This window comes from Xenopus tropicalis, chromosome 2 (genome assembly GCF_000004195.4).
Source record: "Xenopus tropicalis strain Nigerian chromosome 2, UCB_Xtro_10.0, whole genome shotgun sequence".
NCBI lineage: Eukaryota > Metazoa > Chordata > Amphibia > Anura > Pipidae > Xenopus > Xenopus tropicalis.
Window position 1 is genome coordinate 120310974 of NC_030678.2, and position 25560 is coordinate 120336533.

At 37.1% G+C, this 25560-nt stretch overlaps 1 protein-coding gene across 4 annotated transcripts in view; it reads left to right on the forward strand.

Annotated features, from left to right (window-relative positions):
• nalcn (sodium leak channel, non selective) overlaps window positions 1-25560 on the forward strand; it is a 140515-nt gene that overhangs the window by 71582 nt on the left and 43373 nt on the right. For all 4 annotated transcript variants that reach the window (XM_002937079.5, XM_012957712.3, XM_012957710.3 and 1 more), the window contains one exon: window positions 18103-18239. In XM_002937079.5, coding sequence (XP_002937125.2) covers window positions 18103-18239 — 137 coding nt within the window. The remainder of the gene's footprint in view (window positions 1-18102; window positions 18240-25560) is intronic.

Genomic DNA, 25560 nt, shown 5'->3' on the forward strand with positions numbered 1-25560 from the left:
ATTTGTGGTAAGTTTTATCCTTATCTATACTAATGGTTGTTTGGCAGCAGTTCCATTCGTAAGGAAATTGCTTGCCTTAAGCCAAAGCGAATATGAATTTCTATGTTTACTGTAATATAAATGCTAATGTTTTAAAAAAAAAAAAGGATTGTAAGGATCTCTTTGTTCATGGTTATTAGGAACATGAGCTTTCTTTCAAGTTCGTAGATACAGAATTCATTTTAACATGTATGCTTAAAAGGCAAAATGGTTAGCTTTTAATATTCTTTCTCACAGACATGCATACTGTATTTAGGTCAAGAGGGCCAGGTATTTTATATAAGGAAAGTGAAAACATGAGATGCTGGGATAGAGAAGGCCTGAAAAGCAAGATCAAAAGGTTTCTCCATGATTTGGGGAAATATAACAAATAAAAAACATGCATTTTAAAGCTTCATTTTTCTGTAGAAACTATTTAATACATTTCCTGCTTTATTAATAATTTCAGTATTATTGTATTTTTTTTAATTATACATTTAAATTGTTTAGTTGTATCTTTTTTCACAATAATACATACACCCAATAGCCCCCAATAATTACCTTTTGGAATCACATATCTTCATTACTAACGGTGTCATATGATCCCACTAGCAAATTATAATGGATAATGTACACTCTAGTGTAATTTATGAAGATATTAGAGGTCACCTCGAAGTTCTGTGACCTGTATAATAGCACTCGGCTTTGTAGAATTCCTTTGCGACTTTTAATATCTTTATAAATTACACTAGAGCATACATTATCCACTATATATTGTACAGGTGACAAATTCCCTATTGTGTTTTCTCTAAATATTAATGTTAGTTTGATTTTTGGCAAAGGTCTGGTGTCAGAATTGGTAATTTATCACTTAAAGATAAATATACACCTTTTTTTAATCAGTTTCACTATCATATAGGGATTGTATTTCAGTTTTTAAGTGTTGTTTATCTAAAATCCTAATATCTGCCAACTGAACTGTAAGAACTGTATTTATTGTGATATGAGTGAAATTAATAATACTGACCAGGGCTGCCATAAGTGGGAGGGGGTACTGTTGTGCCAGGACCCGTGAAATCTTCTTCCGAATGGGGGCCTGGCCACAAATTGCGACAGTTATGGAGAAAGTTCCGTACCTAAGTAACTTGCACATTAAACAAAAGACAATGCAGAGAAGCTTGAAAGGGGCAGGTAGCGGCAAACTCCACTGACCACCCATGAATTACAAACTTAAAGGAACATTAACATCAAAATATTAAAGTGTTTTAAAGTAATTAAAATATAATGTGCTGTTGCTCTGCAAAAAACTGGTGTTTTTGCTACAGAAAAGCTACTATATAAATAAGCTGCTGTGTAGCCATGGGGGCAGCCATTCAAGCTGGAAAAAAGGAGAAAAGGCACAGGTTAAATAGCAGATAACTAGCAGATAAGCCCCATATAATGGGGGTTTATCTGTTATCTGCTAAGTAACCTGTGCCTTTTCACCTTTGAATGGCTGCCCCCATGGCTACACAGCAGATAACCTATATAAACTATAGTAGTCTTTCTAAGGCAAACACACCAGTTGTAGCAATGCAGGGCAACAGTACATTATATTGTTATTACTTTTATACACTTTCATTTTTTGGTGTTACTGTTCCTTTAAGGTAAATTCCACTGCCCCCAATTGACTGACTTATTGGCACATGAATTATTCATTTTAACTATTTATATGAACTGCTTATTATAGCATAACATCAGCTGTTTATATTGGGAACCATTTACAAAACTATATGAGCATCTCATACATGAACTTTGCAGCAGTGAATGATTGGGCCCTACTGCAAGATGATTGGGTCACTTATGCAAAACTTATGCAAAAAAACTTTACCCTTAAAGAAGCTTATGTAACTTATGTATAAACTTATAAACTTATGTATATTTTTACTATTTTTATGAACTACTCCTGACTAGTCATTGGGCCTCAATGGGTCACAGGCCTAAATCAATCAAAAACAGGGTTTGCTCAGTCCAGCAACATCTTTGGGTTATCTCTTATTCCACCTTATAAGTTTATTTGTCCTCCTTACAGGAGGTCTCATGCTTCTACACACACAGTTCCTTTCACCTGATCTAATTAGGATAATAATAATAATGTACATATATAGTATAGTATAATAATGTGCATAATAAGAATGTTTACAGCATAATATTTTATATAAAGATTCGTTATGTACAAATAGTAGTGGGCCATAGGGCACTTATATTGTCTGCTTACCTGCTGTTTGCTCATGTTTAGGGCACTGGAAAAAGCATTTTGTGAAAACAGCAGGCTTGTTTGTCAGACAGACTCTGAAAGTGGGCCTGACTGAGAGAGAACATTGTGGTGATACTGTACATAGGTAAAAAATTAGTTTTTGCCTAAAATATGTTTTAAGCATATAAAATGTTAATTAGTCTGCCACATCTGTAAGTGCTAACATCACTGGGAAGGTGAAAACAAGTTTCTAACTCAGCATGCAAAATTTGTATTGGAACTTGTCTTCCATCCTCAAAATCAAGGTTCCTGTTGTCAGCACCTGTGGGTTTTATTTGTATCTATAGAAACTGCATGTTGCTTATTATCCAGTAATTCTGTGTTACAGGCTTGCTCCTCATTCAGTCTTTATGACTAATGGATAAACATGCATTATAGTTATGATGTTGGTGTTGTAATGTCAGGGCAGCTCAGGGGTAAGAAACGCCCCTGCAGGTTTCCATTTTACAAGATGGTGGATGCTTTGCATCATAGTTGAGAGAAAGAACATGGGATTCTGCAGTCAGAGGAGAGGGATCAACTGCAGTCTTTAAACGAGAAGAGATGAAATGTAAATGTGGCACCTAAAGTCTCCAGGTTGCCTGAAGCAAGCTTCTCTCCGTGCCTTATGGCAGAAATCTACTAAGTAGCGATGAGCGAATTTTTTCACCAGGCATGGATTCACATCGAATTTCCGCACTTTGCGAATTTTATGGCGAAACGAAACGGGACCAATTCGCTCATCACTACTAAGGACTACTATGGTAACTCTAATCATGTGTATGCCACAATCCTATGGCTGGAACATGACAGAATTGAATGCAACTAGAAAAAGCAATATACATCTGTTATCTGGAAATCTCTCATCCAGAAAACAAAGAAATACTGAATTGCTATTTACTATAGAATCATATTTAAACAACAAATTTTATTATAACAAAGAAGCAAATCGGAAAAATAACACAGAACATGGAACTTGATGTTAACTAAACTAGCATGAATTAATTTATGAATGCTAATACAATCCTAATTGATTTTTAATTATGACTATTAAAGACCCCTTATCTAAAAAGAACTAAAAACATTTTACATAATTTTAGATAAAAAGAAAATGCATTAATAACTGTTTCCCTTATAGTTATGTGTGGGGTGTTCATCTGTGTGTGAGAAAAAGCACACACAGATCCTTGCTGGACACATGTAAAAATACAGTGTTTATCCAGTATGTATCAACCAACCAGATGTTTGTTTTTACTATTCTAATTAGAATAATAGAAGCAAACTGCTGATTGGCTTACCAGCTCAGTGGACCAAAGCCATACTTGCGTTACAAAATAATTTCTACACAGTGTAAATGAATTATATAAGCTATTGTTTTGCCTGTACACAGTGGTGCTTGAAAGTTTATGAACCCTTTAAAAATGTCTATATTTTTATATGAATGTGATCTAAAACAACATCTGATTTTCAAACCTCAAGTCCTAAAAGCAGATGAAGAAAAGCTAGGGAAAAAAAATGAAACAAAAATTATAATATTTGGCATGTATTTATTGAAAAAAATGATCCAATAACATATTTGTATGTGGCAAAAGTAATCATGCGCTCGGTATTTGGTGTGACCCCCTTGTGCGATTAAACGTATGCAGTAACTGTTGATCAGTCCTGAACATCGAATTGGGTTTCCTCATAAGAACTGGTATAGTTCAGAATTCATTGTTCTGTCCCATATGCAGCAAAACACTCCCAAACCAGAACACTCCCACTGCCAAGTTTCATACCATGTTTCACATATGGGACAAGATTCTTATGCTGCAATACTGTGTTTTTCTTTCTCCAAATGTAACACTTCTCATTTAAGCCAAAAATTTCTATTTTAACTTCATCCATGCACAAAACATTCTTCCAATATCCTTCTTGTTTGTCCACATGATCTTTAGCAAACAGTAGATGGTCAGCAATATTTTTGGGGGAAAGCAGTGGCTTTCTCCTTGCTTCCCTGCCATACAAACAGTGTTCTCCTGATGGTGGAGTCATGAACATCAACACTTGCCAATGTGAGACAGGCCTTTAGCTGCTTAGAAGTTACCCTGGGTTCCTTTGTAACATCTCGGACTATAGATGCTTGGCAGTTGTGTTAGTTATCTTTGATGGTCTACCATTTCTGGGTAGGGTAACAACGGTCAATCTAACTGTTGATTGGTGGAGTCCAAACTCTTTAGAGATAGTCTTGTAACCTTTTCCAGCTTTATGGGCATCAACAATTTGTTTCTGAGGTCCTCAGACACCTCCTTTGTTCGAGCCATGATACACATCCACAAATGTGTTGTGTGTGTGACTAGGCTTTACTGGATCCCCATTCTTTAAATAAAACAGGGTCTGTCACTCACACATGATTGTCATCCCATTGACTGAAAACACCAGACTCTGATTTTACCTTCAAATTATATTCACTTAATTTTGCCACACAGAGATATTATCATTTTTTTCAATAAATACATGACCAAATATAACAATCGGTTGTTTCTTCATCTACTTTTTGAAAATTAGATGATTTTAAAGGGTTCACAAACTTTCGAGAACCACTGCACCTGAATGAAGTGTCTTTAAAAATCTTGCCATTACATTAAAATATACATATGCAATTATGATTTGCGTCATGCTGTATTAGAGACAGGAGGCACAAATAAAATGATCATTACCATGCATTAATATAGCGAATAACTTTTAAACAGAAGAAGTAATTAGACCTTACATTTTTATTATTGGACTCTCTATTCACTTGGGAAATAGATATAAATTAAAAGAGTAATTTCTACTGAGCATGACTGTTATTGTTCATTTAGCTGTGGTATTAATTGCACATTCCCATATGTTTAAAACTCTCTTTAACAGCAGAAAAGCTGCTTTTAATGTTTAATTTTGAGCATGTGTAAGAATGGGTAAAAATGATGTTACAATAGGAAAATATATTTTGTGCATGTATATCACAAAATTTATATTAGTAAAATTATAAGAATATGTTAAGAAAAATACAATTCTGTTACTGAGAACACTGCATAGCTTTCAATTTTCTGTTCTATTTAACAAAACAATAGGGATCAAATGTTTTTAACCCACAATAAAATGTTCTTACTCAGAGTTCCAAATTAATTGCTGGGTCCCACAAAATATCATGTACTGCAAGTTGCAAGCAATTTAATAATATGGACAAAAATTTGCATCTCTGGTATAAAAATTTGCAGAGCAAGCAGCCATGGTTTTATCACATTGATGTGGGTAAATTGCAAAATAACGCAAATGTGCAATATCCTGGATGTAAATCAGCTGTGTGTGTGTTGGCATAACACCCAAAGGGACACTGGATATCATACCCCTTCTAGGCAAGTGATATTCAAGGGAAGCTTTACTTTGCACATTGTGTCATTTATGTTGTATGAGGGTTCAACCACCCTTTGGGGTGAAAGGTGCAGTTATAGAGTACTGAAGCAAGCACCTTATAAATAGCATTTGTATAAATGCAATTTGTGCTGCACCTTGCATTTGTAAATTAGCCTTAACAAAGGCTAGAAGAAGCAAAAGTTTCTTGGTTTCAGTTATCATTTTGTGTGCTTCACCAGGTGCAAAAATATGTATATGTTTATATACAATATGCCATATGCTAAATGGTACCTATTAATGTGAAAGAGTGTAAGGCTTCTGTTAAATATTCCAGTTACCTGGCCCAAAATGTAATTGTAATTTAGATATCGCATGCACCCGAAAATAATTCCATATAATCCCATGCCAACATGACCAGAATGACTCAAGTGCAAATTGTGCAGCAATTACAAACAGACACATACTAGGCAATGACAAGGGTCAGCTTGGCCCGCCCCTGGTGACTGTCAGACTGTCCCAGGCTGCTAACAGCTGAGATGTGTATCCTGGGAGATGCAGGTACAGTAATAAACATAGAGAGACACTGACACTAACACTAACACTGAGAAAGTACCTTCCTAGGGGTAGGCAGGAGAGGTTCCTGCCTGGTGCCCCTCAAACATTGCACCCTAGGCAGGTGCCTCTTCTGCCTACCCCTAGTTCCGGCCCTGGCTGGTACATGCACAGTTTTGTACTGGTCTGCATTGGCTGCACTGGGTAAATAAGCTGAATTTTTGGGAAAAAGGTGAAAAGACAAAAGACTCTCTTTAAGAAAATATTTCTTGTAGTGCCTTATGCTTTTGTGCTAAAATGGCACTTAATCATAGCCTATGTAACAGAGCAAGCTGCTTTAACAAATTATATATTGTTTGGTAGGTTTCCAAGGCTCCTGCTGTAAATGTCTCTCAAGAATTTCAAATGTTATATTTTATCAGCAGTGCATGCTTTGTACATTACTAATAACTGATTAAAGGCAAAATTTAATTTCACAAATTATATATTTAGCTATAATACAGAAACAGACATTTACACTCATTCTGTATGATTTGCAAGGTGAATGTGCCAATAGTGGTACTGTGCCATTATTTACTGTAGTCACTATGCAGTTAGTTACCATTGCTTAGAGTCAATGTGCCAGTACTGTAGTTTCAGTGCCATTATTTACTGGTAGTCAGTGTGCTGAGTATCCCTGTGCCATTTCAGTCACATTACTATGTATTTGTACCAGCATGATTTTATGCACAATAAATTTTGCCAGATAAATGTATTTGCCTTCAATAAAGAGGTGAGCAGGAACCAAGATATTGGGGTGGCAGTGGAAGTAATCCACATAGATTTTGCTAAAACATTTCATACAATACCACATAGAAAGTTACTGATAAAATTAAGAAATATTGGCCTGGAACACAATATTTGTACTTTAAGTGGTGATAAATAGTACAGTTTCTAATTTGACCAGTGTTGTTAGTGGAGTATGGCAGGGGTCAGTCCTTGGTCCTTTGTTTTTTAATTTGTTTATAAATGGCTTTTAGGTGGCTATTGTAAGTATTGTCTTTATTTGTATTAATGATTACTAAAGTACTAAAATTCTGAATGAACTATTGCTGCTTTGCACAGAGAGTTAACTAAATGGGAGATCTGGGCAGCAAACTGGCAAATGAGGTTCAGTGTTAATAAATGTAAGGTTATGCACTTGAGTAAAAAAATAAATGCTATTTATAGACTAAGTAGAAGTTTGTTAATTAAAGGACACTTAAAATCACTGTGGGTGCCAAATATTAGGCACTACCTTGTGATTACAGTAGCTTATGTGATACCTTGACCCTGTGCTCTTGTTAGCTGGGCCAGGTAGTTTAATGAAACCACTGGGTATTTAATGAATAAAAATAAAGTTCAGTAGTAGTCTACAAGTGCATAATTATCTCACTTGTTTCATATTAAACTAATGGTAAAAAGAGATATTGGGCTAGATTCAGTTCAGTGAGAAAAAGATTTATCACATAAAAAGTCATACACAATATGTAATTTGAGACACAATTCAATTCAGAAAAACTTCTCGCTGTTTCTCACATGAAAACTTAATTAGGGCTAAGACACACGGAGCTACTTGTAGCCAGCTACTTGTCACGGCTATAAAATAGACAATGGTGATAATTACTGAAATTTGTCTCTACTTGTGTTTTAGCAGAGACGATTCTCATTTAGTAGCTGTGACAAGTAGCTGGCTACAAGTAGCTCTGTGTGTCTTCACCCTTAAATTCTATGAGGAAAAAGCTAAAATTGAATTAGTGGAAATGTTTTTTTTCTCCTCAAACTGAATCTTGTCCATAAGTTTTCCTGTGATAAACCATGAGATAATGTTTTCTCACTGAATTGAATCTGGCTGGTTGGAAACCCTTCCAGGGTCTGTAGAAATAGAAAGAAACTGCAATATTTATGGCACTGCCAGTCAGCTGGTTAAACCCACATATAACTAATACTGACATCTAATATATGTATATTTTAGGAATGTGCAGTATGAAGTTAAAAGGATAAACAATCACAAATTGCTGCCATTTCCATTATCAGCTTTTGTGTGACTCAATAAAGCAGCCGTTAGATGAATGCTTCGAACATTTCTATTCTACCGTGAAAAGCTTTATTTAATTTCCTGTGGTATCTGCTGCTTTTGTTACATTTTTGGTAATTACATTTTCTTTGTTACATCGGTTCTATTCTTCTGTCTTCAATTACACTGTCCTTTAAAAGTGTGCAATACATATTGGATAAATTGTTACCTGCAAAATGCAGGCATTTCTATAATGGCTGGGTTCTGTGGTTGAGTGCTATATATTAATTTGGAGCATTTACATTAGAAAAGATGCAGTTGTTTTCAATATATTTATTGAATCTTATCAATAATTATTAATATCTCAACAACTGATTTAATTTAGGACAATGTATTTGACAACATTGGATTTTAAGACAATGTAAACAAACTGAATAAATGTGTAGTGTGGAGATCACACAACCAGTGTAGTTGCTTAAGATAACAAACATCCTACAGATTTGGAAACAGGATTGACGGGGGTTTATTAAACCATGTGAAATCTATTGAATTGTGTAAATCAATAATCAGTCATTTAAAGGAGAAAGAAGCCTAAGTCACTTGGGGGTGCCAAAATGTTAGGCACCCCCAAGTGACTTAAATCGCTTACCTTTTACCCCGGGCTGGTGCCCCTGTAAAGAGAGAACCACACCAGCCCAGGGTACGAGCGCTTCCTTCTTCCACATTGGCGCACTGCACATGTGCATTAGAGTGAAAAGCCGAATTTTAACAGCCAAATCGGCTTTTCACTCTACTGCGCATGCGCCGGCCCAGGGAATTCGCCGTGGAAGAAGGAATCGCTCACTATAGCTACCCCAGGCTGGTGCTGTTTTCTCCTAACAGGGGCACCAGCCTGCACACAAGACCTACTTTTGATCCTTTCATACTCATGCTAGTACAGTCCCCACTGCAGCTCCCTTCTTACTAATTCTCTAGCAACCCAAACCAAAACATACAAAGATTACAAATGTTTATATTCAGATAAATAAAACTTGAGTGTCAGAAACTGTAATTAGAATTTATGTTTTTATGGTCACAAAAAAACTCAAATTGAAGTGAAAAGTCAAATTTAAAAGATGATAAATCTGCCCCTTAGTGTGAGGCTTCAGGCAGTGTATTTGTATTTTTTCTAAGGCATCACCCCTTCTATATCAAGGTTGTGATGAGACAATCTGTAAATAAAATGCTATAATAATGCTGTTACCATCCTTTCTTAGCAATGAGAATGGTAACTAAAGGAGGAACTTGTTGCAAAAATAAAAATTTAATATGAGCTTCATCTCATGGAAATAGAAATAAATATGATCAATTAAATATTCTGTCTTGTTTCTTAAATAGGCAAGTTATTCTTCAGTTTTCCCTTCTCAGCAATCTGGCTCTCTTTATTCAGGAGGCAGGTCTAATACATTATTGCGGGGGGCTCATTTATCAACACTAGGCAAATTTGCACCTGGACAGTAACCTATAGCAGTCTGTGACTAGATGTTTTCAGCCAGAAGGTAGAACAATAAAAACAAAACAAGAATTGGTGAGCATGATAACAATTATTTATTGCTTTTGTAGTATGATCTGAAGAATGTATGGCAGTTATCGATACACATGCAGTATAGTGCACCCTCCAAATGCTAAAGCAGTAGAAATAAGCGCTGTTGTTAAAATGGCATAATTAACTTAGGGTTTAACCTTATTTGCACTAATTATCATTTGCCATTATTTTATTCCTACTATTTTTATGTGGTGCCACAATGTATGTTATGATTTCAAAGGCTTATGAAATTAGGTCCTGCAAGATTCTGACAGCAACACAATTAGCAAATAACGGCTGCAAACTGTTTCAAAAAGCAAGCACCAATTAACTGGGAATTGCAAATAAATGGCAGGCAATGCAAGAGTAATAACAGTAGGTACCTGCTGTTGACAGTTTAAAACCTAACCAGGTAACGGGGTAAAAGAGAGACAAATATAGAAAATGGTTAATAAACGTCTGCAGTTTCACTAACTCTCTGGGAAAGAGCCACAGAGTTATTAATAATTTAGAGACACAGTATGGCAATCTCTCAAGTAGCAAATTTCTTTGAAACATTTCTGATTCAGAAATATATTAAAACAGACAAAAATGTATGTCAAACTTACAAAAACACACTAATACAGTACTCATTTTCTTTGTGCAAGGCAGGCTAAAACCTTGGCCCTTAGAACCCACAGGTTTGAAGCACTGTATTCATGAAGGTGCTGCAGAACCCTTCAAAACAGAATATTTGATGGATGGATTGTTATTTTATAAACACATAGAATTATACATCGAAAAAGCATATAGGTGCTCTCATAATAAACAAATGGATAAAGGAAAAAGCTCAAGCTAGGAAAGTTGTGGGACCTTTTATCCAGAATTCCCCAGGACCTGGGGTTTTTTGGATAAGGGTTTTTTCCGTAGTTTAAATCTCCATACCTTAAGTATATCAATAAATAATTGAAACAATAATTAAACCCAATAGGAGTGTTCTGCCTCTGATAAGGATTCATTTTATCTTAGTTGAGATCTAGTTTAAAGGAGAAGGAAAGGCTAAGTCACTTAGGGGTGCCAAAATGTTAGGCACCCCCAAGTGACTTAAATTGCTTACCTTGTACCCTGGGCTGGTGCCCCTGTTAGGAGAAAACCGCACCAGCCTGGGGTACCTTGAGCGAGCGCTTCCATCTTCCTATTTCTTCTGCTGGCAAAATCCCTGGGCCGACACATGCGCAGTAGAGTGAAACGCCGACTTTGTTGTTAAAGTTTGGCTTTTCACTCCACTGGGAAAGAAGAAGGAAGGAAGAAGGAAGCGCTCGCAGCTACCCCGGGCTGGTGTGGTTTTCTCCTAACGGGCACCAGCCCGGGGTTTCAATGTAAGCGATTTAATTCAGTTGGGGGTGCCTAACATTTTGGCACCCCCAAGTGATTTAGCCTTTCCTTCACCTTTAAGATAATGTTTTATTACTACAAATTATATCCTAGAGTACCTATAGGAAGCAAGGATTTTTCTGTTATCATATTTGACATATGGCCAGTTTGGATCACTGTCATGATCTGATTAAAAAAAAAGTACAAGAAGAAATGTAATAATAACTAAGAGTTGTATTTAGGTTTGGGTGAGCATATTTGTCCCATTTATGCTGAGCACAGATAATGAACAGAATGTAACATATGCAGGGGGCTTCTTCTAAAGACTGGCAATTTGTAGATTCCGGCAAATGCCAGAGGGGCTGCTGTAGATGCCAGTTTATATTTATTGGGCCTGTGGGGGGCTATTTGGGCCTCTATGTACCTAAAATGCCAGCTCTTATTTTTAATCTTAGTCCAGATCCTGCTCCTGAATAAAAAAAGCCAAAAAACAAAAAGAATTGACCCCCTGTAGAATCTGCCCTGCCTTAGTTAATGAGCTGTCACAGGTAAGACATTTATTAAACTACTCTTATGTTTATGCTCTAAAAATAAACTGCCTAAATTTTGTGACAAGGTAAAAGCTTGTTTTTATAATACTTTTCCAAGGGCAGTTTTTTCAAATATTGCTTTGAGAAGGCAAATCTAGTCTGCCAAGTGCTTCATTACTGTTTAATGAAGCTACTTGCCACTCTGTAAAATTGATATTGACCATTTATATAAATACAGGATAATAAATAAATGATAAAATAGAAGCCTGTAGGCCAGACTTATTCTGGACCAGTAAGACAAACACCACTAGTACAATGATATACCAATAATATAGGTACAAAAATTGCACTACACATTAGAGAAGGAAAGGTACAACCAATGGAGGGGGTAACATTTTTGTAATCACTTACCTTATACCCAGAGCTGGTGCTCATGTTAGGAGCAAACCACAACAGCCTGGGGTAGCTGCAAGACAGCAGGGTATAAGGTAAGTGATTACAATCACTGGGGGGGGGGTAGTGCCAAGTTCTTCCCCTATGCTGCTGCAGTTGTTTTATCCTTATGACCCCCACATTTTTGGTAATATGTAAAATATATGTGACCTGTGTTTCCATGATTTTTTGACCAGAGTCAAGAATAGTTCTGCTTTGTCGCTTAAAAGTGTTTTTCATGATTACTCTAAAACTTTTAGGAAGAAACTTATGCTTCAGGTATACTTACCTCTGAGGCCTCTAAATTCCCTTTTCCAGTTTGACAAGATTGTTTAGTTCTTCTTTGAGCCTACAAGTGAGCATTACTAAATCTTACACTTGGGTTCTTTCAGAGGGGATCAGCAAGCATTCATGCAGAGTTGTCTAAAGCTGCTTAGAGAGAAGCATTTTCTATGAAATATAAGAACAGGTTTGATATAATGATTGATTTGCAAATAAAGAAAATGAAGGCACAGGCTTAACTTAACTCCAATAAAAAAGAAAAAGCTCTTTTAAAATAAATGAAAAAACTTTGCAGCTGGTAAGCCAGTTGGCACGATTTAAAGCAAAAAAGAACAAGTATCTGTATAAATGGAGAATCTTTTCAGACCTTTCAATAAATTGTAAAGTATGGTGAATCACAGTTCAAAATGAATTGATCATGAAGAATGCAGCATGCCGCCTTTATATCATGTTGTGGCAGGACTGTAAGCTCTTGCTGACAGGGACTTTTACGCCTCCTGAGTCGTTTTGTGATCCTAGTTTGTATTTTGTTGTAATAGCTTTAAAGCATTGTGCTCTATAAGTAAATGATAAATAGATGGGCAGTAGAGATACATATAAAGTGATTCATGTAGCCTTATTGATATTTGTAACCAGCAAGAAGTGTTGTGACCATACAGTATGAAAGGCTATAGAAAGTGCTTTTTTTTTACAAGACAAAGATCTCCAAGAAGCCTTGGAGTATTAATTAGAACTAGAATTATGATTCTAGTTAATACAAAAATTAAGGTTTTAGAAATTACAAACTCCATAATCATGACCCAACTATCTCTACCGTGTTAAAGTGGATTTAAAATCCAATAATAAAATTGTCATTGTGAGTTGTTGCTATTGTATCCTTTAAAATGTTTTGCACCAAGGTCTTTTAGTAGTGATGTGTGGCTATGTGTTTCATTCTGCACTATTTACTCACAGCAGAGGTAGCTGTATAACCTATAGTAAGCTCACATAGCCACCAACCCATCAATTAAAATGCCACACACTTCTGCACACAGACTAAATTTCCCATGGTGCACTCTCAGGTCTTTACTTAACAGTAAGCACAAGTAATCCCGCTGTATAATTGATTCAACAAAGAAGGAAGGAAAGGGGTTGTGTGCTGGTAATATAATTATCTGCCTTGCAAGGACCAAGCATAGAGTTGCCTCAATTTACCTGTTTAGCTAAAGAGATAGCAAAAAAACACTTTTTTGCCTATTGTTTTAATAATAAAAATACTGTATGTTCAGCAAGGGGGCGTCACTGCCCCTTTAAAACCAAGCATGGGCTTAAAATGTTGCTAAAGCAAACTATTTTTTCCAAGCTGGCATATTAGTTACAAGATTTTCTTTGCACATCTTTTTTGAAAAAGAAAATGTTTTAAAGAACTTTACTTTTCATTTCACAGTCTGTTAGAGATCAGCGATTCACTGTGAAAAATGCTGTTAAACATAGAGAATCAGAAGTAATTTGCAATCTCGTACCCATTATGTACTGAATAGTACTGTTTTCTCACCTACGGTACACAAAGAAGAATTAATTAGCATGCCAGCTTCCTTGATAGTGGATTATATTCGAGTTTGCCAGAAATATTCTTTATATTTTTATAAAAGTACATTTGTCAGATATAACAAGATAAACATCTTTATTTCTAGGCGTGATGCTCTGTAAAGCAAAATGATTGCAGTCTACATTGTCTTATTAATACCACAGTGGCTTCTTGAAGAATCTCCATAGGTTTTCATCAACTTTTTCCAAGCCTTTGTTTGTGGCTTGGAAGACTTAAGGGGGAATTGGTCCTGATTTCTAAGTATGGCTTTATATTTATACTCTGATGTATAGTAAAGCAAGAGAGTAGAAATCATTTGAGACATCTATATGAAGAAAGCCCAATTAGTGGGAGATGCAATATTGCCTGCCTTGACTGCAGTCTAAGCAATATTGGCGCTTTCACTTTTGCATAATTGCAGAGAACTAGTGTGTGCGCAAATGTACGTATTATACTACACTTTCAATTAAACAAATAATAAAAAACTGGAATCTCATTATATTGGTATATGTATGTGATCTGTTTCACCATTAAAGCAAATGGATCTCCTAGCTGTGCCAGGTTTATCCAGTAAGATTATAATAACAGGAAATAAATGTTAATAGCAAATATACATTTGAGTTAGAGAATGTTTTACAGTCATTCATGCAATTAAAAAATTGATAACTAAATTAAAAGGGATCAAATCTAAATTACCATGGACACTACTATTCTAATACAATTCAGCCCCCCAAGATTTGGTACAGGTATGGGATCCCTTATTCCAGAAATCCATTATCCAGAAAGTTCCGAATTACGGAAAGGCCATCACCCATAGACTTCATTATAAGCAAATAATTAAATTTTTTAAAAATGATTTCCTTTTTCTCTGTAATTAGAAACCAGTACCTTGTACTTGATCCCAACTAAGATATAATTAATCCTTATTGGAGGCAAATCAAGCCTATTGGGTTTATTCAATATTTAAATTATTTTTAGCAGACTTAACTTATGGAGATCCAAATTACGAAAAAGATCCCTTATCCGGAAAACCCCAGGTCCCGGGCATTCTGGATAACAAGTTCCAAACCTGTATATTGAACATTTAGCCCACTATGTAGTAAAGTTAGGGAGAAATGTAGTAGAACATGGTTTGCTTGTTGATCTTAGTCCTCAAAGCCGCTGACTTGTGAGAGCACACTCAAACATACAATTTAATACCTGCTGAGACCGGCCAACAATGTCACCCATAATGATATTTGCACACATGGCCCACAATAAAGCTGGCCATACACGCACCGATAATATCGTACAAAACCTCGTTTCGTACGATATTCGGTGCTTGTATGGCAAGTCGGCAAGTCAACGAATATCGCAGGAGGCTGCTGATATCGGTCGACTCGTCGATATCAGGGCTGAATCGGCAGAAGGAGGTAGAAATCCTATTGTTCCTATCTGCCGTTTCAGCCCTGAACGTTAGTGGCAGATTGGAACGATCTTTCATGTGACCATCGGTGTGTGGCCACCTTAAGTTAGAGGGAGCACTGCTTACCAGCCATGATGATAAGACAAGCAGGAAATCTTCATTTGCATAAGCAGTATAAAAATGTGATTATAAAGAAACACACAGTTTATTTTCAAACTCCTTTACCAAAATATTAGTAACATTAGTACTGTAAGTTTATCCTTTTGAACTGTTGCTGCTCTTCTCCCACTTCTCCCACACTTAGTACTTTACCCCAGGCAAGGACTTTAACACACCATTCATCCAGCTGGGCCACTGTTAACCTTAGCAAGTGATATGACATAGACATAGAACTACTAATACCATTAGAAATCTACTACATATTGCTGGAAAACCATATATATCTTATAAACTAATTACTATGATTCTGTATTTCACTTGTTTGTCTGTGTCTTTTATTCTCTAAAAATAGACAGACTTTCACATTCTGACAGCAGTCATTAGAGCACATTAGCAAATCCTCATGAATGAAAGCTGAACTTCCCATTAAGCAAACTGCACTCAGGAAAGGAGTTTAATAAGCCATTGAAAAACCTTAGATACTATTAACAGCGTTTCACAGATTGTGTGGCTGCCGAGACATAAGTGGACCCAAGTGAATGGCAATAGCTGCTATGGCTTATTCATAGAGCCCATATAATGTCCAAGATATTGCATCCCAATAGGTATTCTTACTGTAAAGCATAGATAATTATGATAATTATGTGAGGCACACTAAGTCATATCATTTATGTTTAGAATATTACCCTTGAGGCATGTACCTAGAAACCAGGAAGGACACTGATATTTTTAGTACCTTAGAAATGACTGAAACTTTACGGGGGGACTTCTTGCCATACAAAACATATCTCTTTCATTTATTTTGGACATATTCAAAATCAAAACTATCTCAAGATACAGTGAACGCCATATGTAAACTGGTAGATTATTTCTGAATATTCACAAATTTGCAGTTGGCTACTGAAATAGATCTGTGTGGAATCCACAACCAAAAGTGTTGAATAATGCCATTGTGCATGAATTGTGTCAGTGTCAAACTGATAAGTGAATCAGCCATGTTAATACAATTCACCCCTTCACCTGTTTGGCCTTAAAGGAGAATGCAAGTCAAAATTTAAAAAGCATGCTGCCCAATAGTCCTCCTATTGTTTAGTAAAAACGCCACACTTTTGGCTCACATAATCAAATATTTACTCAGTCACACTTACTTCACATATTCTAGAACAGGCAGCCATCTCTTAAAAGGTATTCTCCCTTCCTTTCCCTCCTTGCTTCATACTGCACATGTGTTTCATTCCCTCCCCCCCTCCCCTCTGCCAGATCCGCTTCTGATTGGCTGGTGGGCATGTGTAGCTCAGAACAGCAGACAGGATCAAGTTACACACATGCTCAGAGAACAGGAAGGCTGCCGCTGACACCTACAGGAAGGGGAGAGAGATTTCAGTGATGTCACTGTAGTCTTCACACTGCTGTAGGCTGCCAGCACCATATCTCAGAGAAGCAAGCAGGGATCTGGGAATTTAGATATGCAGTAAGTACTTAAAAAGAATGCCTTTAGACTTACTTTTAATTTATTTTAACCTTTCATTGTCCTTTAATGCACAGCATTCTTGTGATCTGCTTGCAGGGCCAGTCAAGTTAAGATGAGTAAACATATTTTAGTATTCCAACAATGAATCCAAATGTGTAGATTCATCAAATACTCTCAGATTTTAATACAAGCTCCCTTCCCTCCATAGGCTCTGTGCCTCTGGAGTTTATTTTGCTTTCATTTCAAGAACGCTAACAACTTGTATTCTCCCTTCTTTTCACCTTAAATGGTTGGACATCCTTACCTCTTAGTGGTCCCATTTGAGACAAGGTTATACCAAATCATGAATTGCCCCCCTTTTTTAAGTACGTGCATCAGTATTAAAGTAGAATAGCCAAGGCTAAAAAAATGTATTTCTATATTAAGTCTAGAAATCCTGTAAATAATTTCAACAATTTACCTCTAAAACAACAGCCAAAGATCCATTAGAAACAGTTTAGTTGCAAAGTAACAGTGAAAAAATAAAAGATTTTTAGAATACTTTAACCTAATCTTTTTAGCAAAACAGACTGCAAGTCTAATCTCTAATCATTAGCGCAATCATTAATCAATGTGAACACATGGCTGGTATATTGATTTGCAGTTACAATTAGAAATTGCCTAAAAAACAACATTTGTAAACCAGGACTGAACTAAATATATGGAAGGGAACATATGTGTATTAGAGAAAGGGCTGGTGCCCAAAATGTTGCCGTTTATTGGCACAATAAACTGTTTTTACACAGAATCGGAGTGCTGCAGCGTGTTTATCAGTGAGATATGTGTATTTTATTGGTACTTCTGTGGCAAGCGCTACATGATTTATAGATATTTTCTTCAATTTAGCAGCTTGAAGAGACATCCACATTGTGGTCAGTTTTGTATCCGCTTTTTCTGCAAACAAAGGGTGAAGATATTTAGCTTTAATCCTTGCTTTAGTAACTGCCCACTAATCCCTATTCTGCTGGATGTGTAGATCTTTGCTGCCATCTTCTGCTGCTTGTGTTTAGCGCTTCAGTCTTTCTCTCCTTGTATTTTTTAGTTGAAACAAAGTGAAGCAAATGCCGACACCAAAGAAAAATTACCACTACGCCTACGTATCTTTGAGAAATTCCCCAACAGACCGCAAATGGTGAAGATTTCCAAGCTTCCTTCTGATTTCACAGTTCCAAAAATAAGGTATATACATTGTTTCAAATTTCATCTTAACATCTGTATTATTTATTGAATATTTATATGCACCAAGTTTGCAGGACCAGATTAACACAGCAAGGTTGAAACCAAAAAAGTTCACTCTAGTTTGATGGAAATCTGCAGCTTTCTTTTCGCCTGTATATTATTTTTAAGGTATAATTAATTAGAGTAAAGACAAAGGGTAAAAATTAACCTCAGGTATTCTATGGAATATTGTTTGCTTATGAGTAAGAGCCCAGAAGTGCACAGTGTTTATACAAAAGACACAAAAATAATGTTTTCAATAGCCGGAGTCTGATCATTATGGTCCAGAGTGTTCTGATCATTTGCAATCCACTTACTCTGAGCTATCGTATACCTCTAAACCAGAATTAAGGGGCCAATATATCAAAGGTTGAGACAAAAAATGTAGCCGGATCTCACACAGATTTAGTCAAATTTTATTGGGTCTTCTCACTAGTTTTTTTTTTTTGGTACAGGTGTAGTTCAAAGCAGGATCCATTCAAAAATGCATCAGTGGTTGTTTTGGTTTACAGGAAATCTTTCTATCACTCCACATATTGGAGAATTCTAAAGTGTTCTCCAAAATTCATGAGTTGTTTAATGTTAAATTCTATGGGTACCTTATGCAATTTGAGAAAACTTTTCCCAGTTGTTCTTATGCCCAAGACGGAAAAACCTGAGAAACATACCACAAAGTTTGTCACATTTTTTTTAATATGCCTTTTAAAGGGGTGGTTCACCTTCAGGTTAACTTTTGTTATGTTACAGAATGGCCTAGTCTTAGCAAGTTTTCAATTGGTCTTCATTTTTTACTTTTTATGGTTTAATTATTTGCGTTACTCTTCTGATGTTTTCCAGCTTTAAAATGGGGGTCACGGACTCCAGTTGCCAAAAACTATTTCTCTGTGAGGCTACAATTGTTTTGTTATTGTTACTTTGTATTACTTGTATTTCTGTTTAGGCCCTCCTCTATTCATATTCCAGTCTCTCTTACAAACCACTGCCTGGTTGCTAGGTTAAATTGGAACCTAGCAACCAGATAGCTCCTGAAATATCAACCTGGAGAACTGCTGAAACAAAAAGCCAATTAATTAAATAACTACTAATAAAAAATGAAGACCAACTGAAAACTGTCGCAGGATAGCACTATCAACGTCATACTAAAAGTTAATTTAAAGGTGAACAACTCCTTTAATAATCAAAGATTAGAGAAAGTGAAGATGAGAAGTGAAGTTTGCTATAACAGAATAAAACCAAACCATTTTACTTTTGAAGACATAACTACGCCTCCAGAATACTTATGTCAGCTCTTAATAATATAGGCAGCATTTTCCTAACAGTACAATCTCAATTGCTACTTGCCATGATGTTTATATTTTGAATAATACAATCTTCCATATTTGGACTTTGGATTTTCAAATAAAAATTTCAACTGACCCTTATATGCAGTACAGTAAAACAGTGCCCCCCCATCTGACATAAGCCATAGGCATATAAAGTGAATTAAATGATGGCATATGCTATAGTCCTAAAACTAGCACCTGTCAGACTATATAATAATCTCACCATTAGACAGAAGCCATATCACTGATCAAGATACAGCAGGCAACATGTATCCAATAATTGGATCACAATAGACAGAATGCATACTGGGACTGGCAATGTGAGCAATTATCCACGCTAAATTTGTTCTGTGCATAGTACAACCATATCTTTAGGGCCCCTTCAAATCGCTAACCTTTTGCTAGAGGATCTGCATATACCCATATAATGAAATGGCACATTTTCTGGATGCTTGGTCTGCTGTCTGTATAAAGGAGATGCAATTGAAACTATGACAAATTTAAGGCTGATGCCACACGTGACGTAGGGCTGATTTTTTCGGCAAGCGGAAAAACGCATTTTTCCGCTTGCCGAAAAAATCCGCCCTACGCGCAACGTTGGAGTCAGCCTAGGAGCTCCTCTATAATGTAAAAGCGATGAATAACTGAACAAGGACGGAGTACACACAAGGTACAGTGCACGCAATAATGTGAACACATATGTAGCGGCACCTAAGGATTAGTCCACAAACACCATGATTTTTTAGGACCCCGAGTACATTTGAGACCTTACCATAGCCAGCCAAAGGTCTATAGAGGCCTTTTTACGCAGGCTGATGGCTGAGGAGGTGAGACTAGGAAGAAATCCAGTCCCATCGGCGGCGCAGCACTCCAACCATTACCAGCGAAAAAGAGGCCATTAAAACACTCGCCAACAACCCTAACATTGTCATCAGACCAGCCGATAAGGGTGGTTCTATTGTGATCCAAAACTATACTGATTACCGTGCAGAAATTTTACGTCAATTAAGTGATACAAACACGTATAGACAACTCCCCAGGGATCCTACTACGGAATATAAAAAACAGATTCACTCCTTCCTACAGATGGGATTGGCTGCAGGCCTTCTTACAGAAAGCACTGCAAGTTTCTTGAAACAAGAGTTTCCTGTTTGCCCTATTCTTTATACGTTGCCCAAAGTACACAAAAACCCGGTAACTCCCCCTGGCCGACCCATTGTCAGTGCAAGGGGTTCAATATTACAACCTCTGGCTATTTATGTTGATCATTATTTACAACCGGTGGTAAAAAATTCCCCCACATACATCAAGGATTCAGGTGACTTTTTGAATAAAATTCTACAGTCAGCTCCTCTACCCTCTAAAGCCAAACTGGCAACCATGGATGTGTCCTCCTTATACACAGTTATTCCGACTGAGGAGGGTTTAGATGTGGTGAGAACGGCATTGACAAGACACCCAGATCACAACAGACCACCGACCGAATTTCTTCTACACCTATTACAGTTCTGTTTAACCTTCAATTACTTCAAATTTGAGATGACATACTTCCTACAGATCAGTGGAACAAGCATGGGATCTAATGTTGCCCCTTCTTTCGCCAACATTTACATGTCCCATTACGAACAGACCTTTATACTCCCTAAGCTTGGGAAACATTTACAAACTTTTTCGATACATCGATGATCTGTTCCTGGTTTGGGTAGGTACTACTGAACAATTTACACAGATGGTCAAGGAACTCAACCAACTTCCGACTACCATTAAATTTACAGCTGAGATTCACCCTACCAATATCTCCTTTTTGGATCTCTCCCTTACTATCCAGGACTGCATGCTCCAAACCACCACATACAGAAAACCCACGGACAGAAACACACTCCTCCATCATTCCTCATGTCACCCACCACACCTTTTAAAAGGTATTCCCTACTCACAAATGATTCGGATGGTGAGGAATAACTCACAGGCTACACAACTCCAACAACAATTGGATGAATTAATAGTAAAGTTCTGTGAGAGGGGTTATGCACTACATGATCTACTACTATGTAAAGAGAAAGCACTTCAGTTAGACCAAGGGTCCCTCCTACGGGGCAACACTAGAACTTCCACGTGTCCCCAAGATGAAAGACTTACTTTCCTTACAACCTACACACCGGACAAACGACCACTGATACAGTCTATCTTTAATCACTGGTCAGTCCTAGCCAAGGACAAAACCCTCCCCCCCATTTTCAGAACTCCCCCACGTATAGCATATCGACGTGGGCGAAATTTGAGGGATCTACTTGTCAAAACTGATCCCGCTCATTGCTACCAGACAAATAATCCATCCACTTGGCTTACTCCTACCAAATTGGGATGCTACAAATGCCCTTCCTGCACCACATGTAATAATCTGATGACAGGTCCTTGCTTTAATCATCCTCACAATGGGAAGAGTATCCACATTAAATACAGACTCACATGCACGTCAAAATTCATTATCTATTTTATTAAATGCCCCTGTGGCCTTTTATATGTGGGTAAAACCATAACCACTTTCCGTGACCGAATGGCAAACCATCGATCTGCTATTAGACTGGCTCTAGACAGTGGTAAGGCCGATACACCTCTAGCCTTACATTTTCTTACCCACCAACACTCCCTCGCCAGCCTCCGCAGCATGGTGATTGACCATGTACCACCGTTAGTCCGAGGCGGGAACCGGGAGAAAATGTTACTTCAACTAGAACTACGCTGGATTCATAGACTTAATACCCTAAATCCTATGGGCTTAAATGAAATGGTGTCTTATGCAGCCTTTTATTTACCATGAATCAATACAGTACTGATGATCTAACCTCTTCCCTACCTATGATTTAGGTACATCAAATGACTGTGGGGCTCTGATGTTTGGACCCTATTGTTTGTCTCAATTTATTATGCTCCCTTGCGTTGTATTATTAGATCTTGTTACAAGTTAGATTTGTTCATATCCAAGTTTATACAGGGCTGTACTTTCTCAAGCTCTCCCTTTGTCTATTATGTGTCTCTACATTCTCCTTTATTTAATTTGTTTCTTTTTTCTGCAATTCACTATGGATACAATGTTTCTCTTACATATCAACACGGTACAATGTTTCCCTTACATATGAACACGGTTACGTAAGTACCTTCGGTGTGATCAGATGACGCTCAGCTCTTGCAGGTCTTATTCATGGGTAAGGGTATCTGGTATTCATTATTTTTGACTTTGGCTGTCGCCATTCAGTGTTGAATCGAAAAGTGTCCCTATATAGAATTTAATATAGCACACAATATTTCACCTAAATGACTTGTCCAACGGGTGTATATGCCCCCTATACGGTGGACTTCTACACCCTTAGATGGGTCACTAGATATCTCAATGTGTATGCTGATGCATCTATATATGCGGTTTCACAGCCCTTTAAGCTGACATCTAGACAGCTTGTGACACAGTATTGAGCCACACTGGTCCCCATGTCACGGACACTGCGGTCTCATGTGTGTGGTCACCAATTTTACAAAAAGAAAGGGTATCACAGCAGCTGCCCCCTATACGGTGGACGCTGCGTTCTACCCCGGATGATGTTTTCTCTGTTCTATTATGCTTCAATGAGCAGATATAGACTCGGCTGGAGTCTGTTTTATTACACACTGGGCTGTGCCGCTAGTGCGTTAGCTATTGACATTCTTTAACACTACCCCTCTGACGAGTAGGTCCTTACGGGCCGACATAAACTCCTTGGAGATCATGACCTCCTCCCTTCGTTGTAAATCTTTGTGCCGTTACGTGCCTGCTAACTGACATCGCGTCTGATCCTCCACTGAACGGTATGCTACCCGTGAACACTGGGTTCTGTTTCCTTTACTCTTTAACCTTTTGGCTCTTGTGCTTTTCTAAGTATAGAATCTCACTTACCTTCCTTCTGTGCTCTACATGACAATGGGTTTCTTTACACTGATTACCTAGCTTTTCTCTACACGCTGTTGGGTTTCCATACACCGACTACCGTAGCAACACGGCTTGATTCGGCAGTTTGGATACGTATTTATTTTGCTATTTTTTAGTTGCAATTTCATTTTGGTCTGTTGGTATAAACGCGCTAGGTTCCCTAAATATGTTGTGGACCTTTTTTGAAATGACACGCAACAAGAAATGGCACGCAACAAGAAATGACACGTAAATGTGTTTTATTATGATGAGACACTTTACTTACCGCTGGCATCTGAGTCACATGTTAAAAAATTTTTTGTACATACATATTGATTAGGCCTTAGGGTAGAATACATGTAACCTTGATTTTCTACTTTGTATTTTTTATGTTTAAATTTTATTCGTTATTTTTCGTTTGATTTTGTTCTTTGTAATGTTGAGTCTTACTTGTCAGTCATTCACCACGTCACGCCCCCATCACAGTCTTTGTTTCCCGCCACTTGTTGTATTTAGGTTCACTGCACTTGTAGTTTTGTAACTTTGAGAAAGGCTGGAACGCCAGCCGAAACGTCAGTAATTGTTATATTCTACAAATAAAAAATTTTTTTGTTCACCATAAGTCCTGTGTGGAGCGGCCTACTTTCGAATGATTCTCTAATATATCTACATATGTTATTTACTTGCACATGCACATCTATGGTACATATTCCATGCCTCATGCTTTGTTGGTAATTTTAACCAACCAGAACCTTACTATACAACAAGACCCTAAGACAAGGTTCTCAGCATAACTGATGCTTTATTCATTAATCAAAGACAGAGTCTTGTGGAAGCTTTCAGCAACACAGAACAGCAACTGAAATGTGTCACTAACAGCTTCAAATGAGACCCTGAAAATCTTAGCCTTTTATAGAGGATGACATACCTTATCTAAAAAGTATATGATGCCCCTTTTACAACTGTCTGTGTGCTCTGTGGTTCCAGCTGTGCAAATAGCAAAGTGCATGTAGGGTCTTAACTAGTCAGCACTATCATGTCTAATCCTTGTGATTTTATAAGATGGTATACTAGGCTTTTATATTATTTTTTATACCTTGCATATATAGTATTTTTATACCTTTATCTCCTACCTCACCTGCCTTGGGTTGTCTTTATAGGGGACACTGGGGGATTTTATGTGTCCCTTTATACAGAACTTACCCGTCATAAGTGATTGTCTCAACAGCTTCTATATGGTTTTGGAACTCCTCAGTGACTTATAATAGCCTTACATTAGCCATACATTATTTAATATATAATACACACGAGCCATGAAAATCTTGTAAATTATATCCTTATTAATGTTGCTTAGTGATGTCATGAGTTATAATCGGTTATTGATTTAATATGTGTCACACGACTTACTGAAACTTGTGTATTATAATAAATAATGTACTCTAGTTGTAAAATATTAAGATATAAAATGTCACCTTCTAATTTCATGAACTGTATAAAAGCAACCAGTCTTATACGGTCATGAAACTCCTCTGTGAATTATAATATCCTACAAATGTTAATAAAGTGAAATAATTTTTATGTACAGAAGTTTTGAGCTGTGTCCAGGTTATCAATAAAAACAGCTGCTAACTGCTTTTAGTGATAGGCCTATTTATCATTGCTCTGAGGATTTTGAACTGCCCATGCCACTGCCAGAAGAAATTAAACTCATTACATTAATTATGAACATCTTTAGTAAGTTTACCAGGTATTTTCAAATTAAGAATACATGCACCTTGCAGGGTTGCAGAAGTTGCATATTAACTCAGCAGCTCAGTTCAGTTTTCTGGAAGTTACACCAAGTGGTGTTGTTTTGTCAAAGGAATGGATACAATTAACTGTTGTAAAGTGAAATTGAAATAGGTACTGTATATGGTTGATTGACTAAACACATCTGGGTGATGCAGTTTTACCCAAAGGCTAATACTGGCTCCTCTGATGTGTCTTCCTCCTCCTGCTACACCCAAAGGGGCAACTGCTA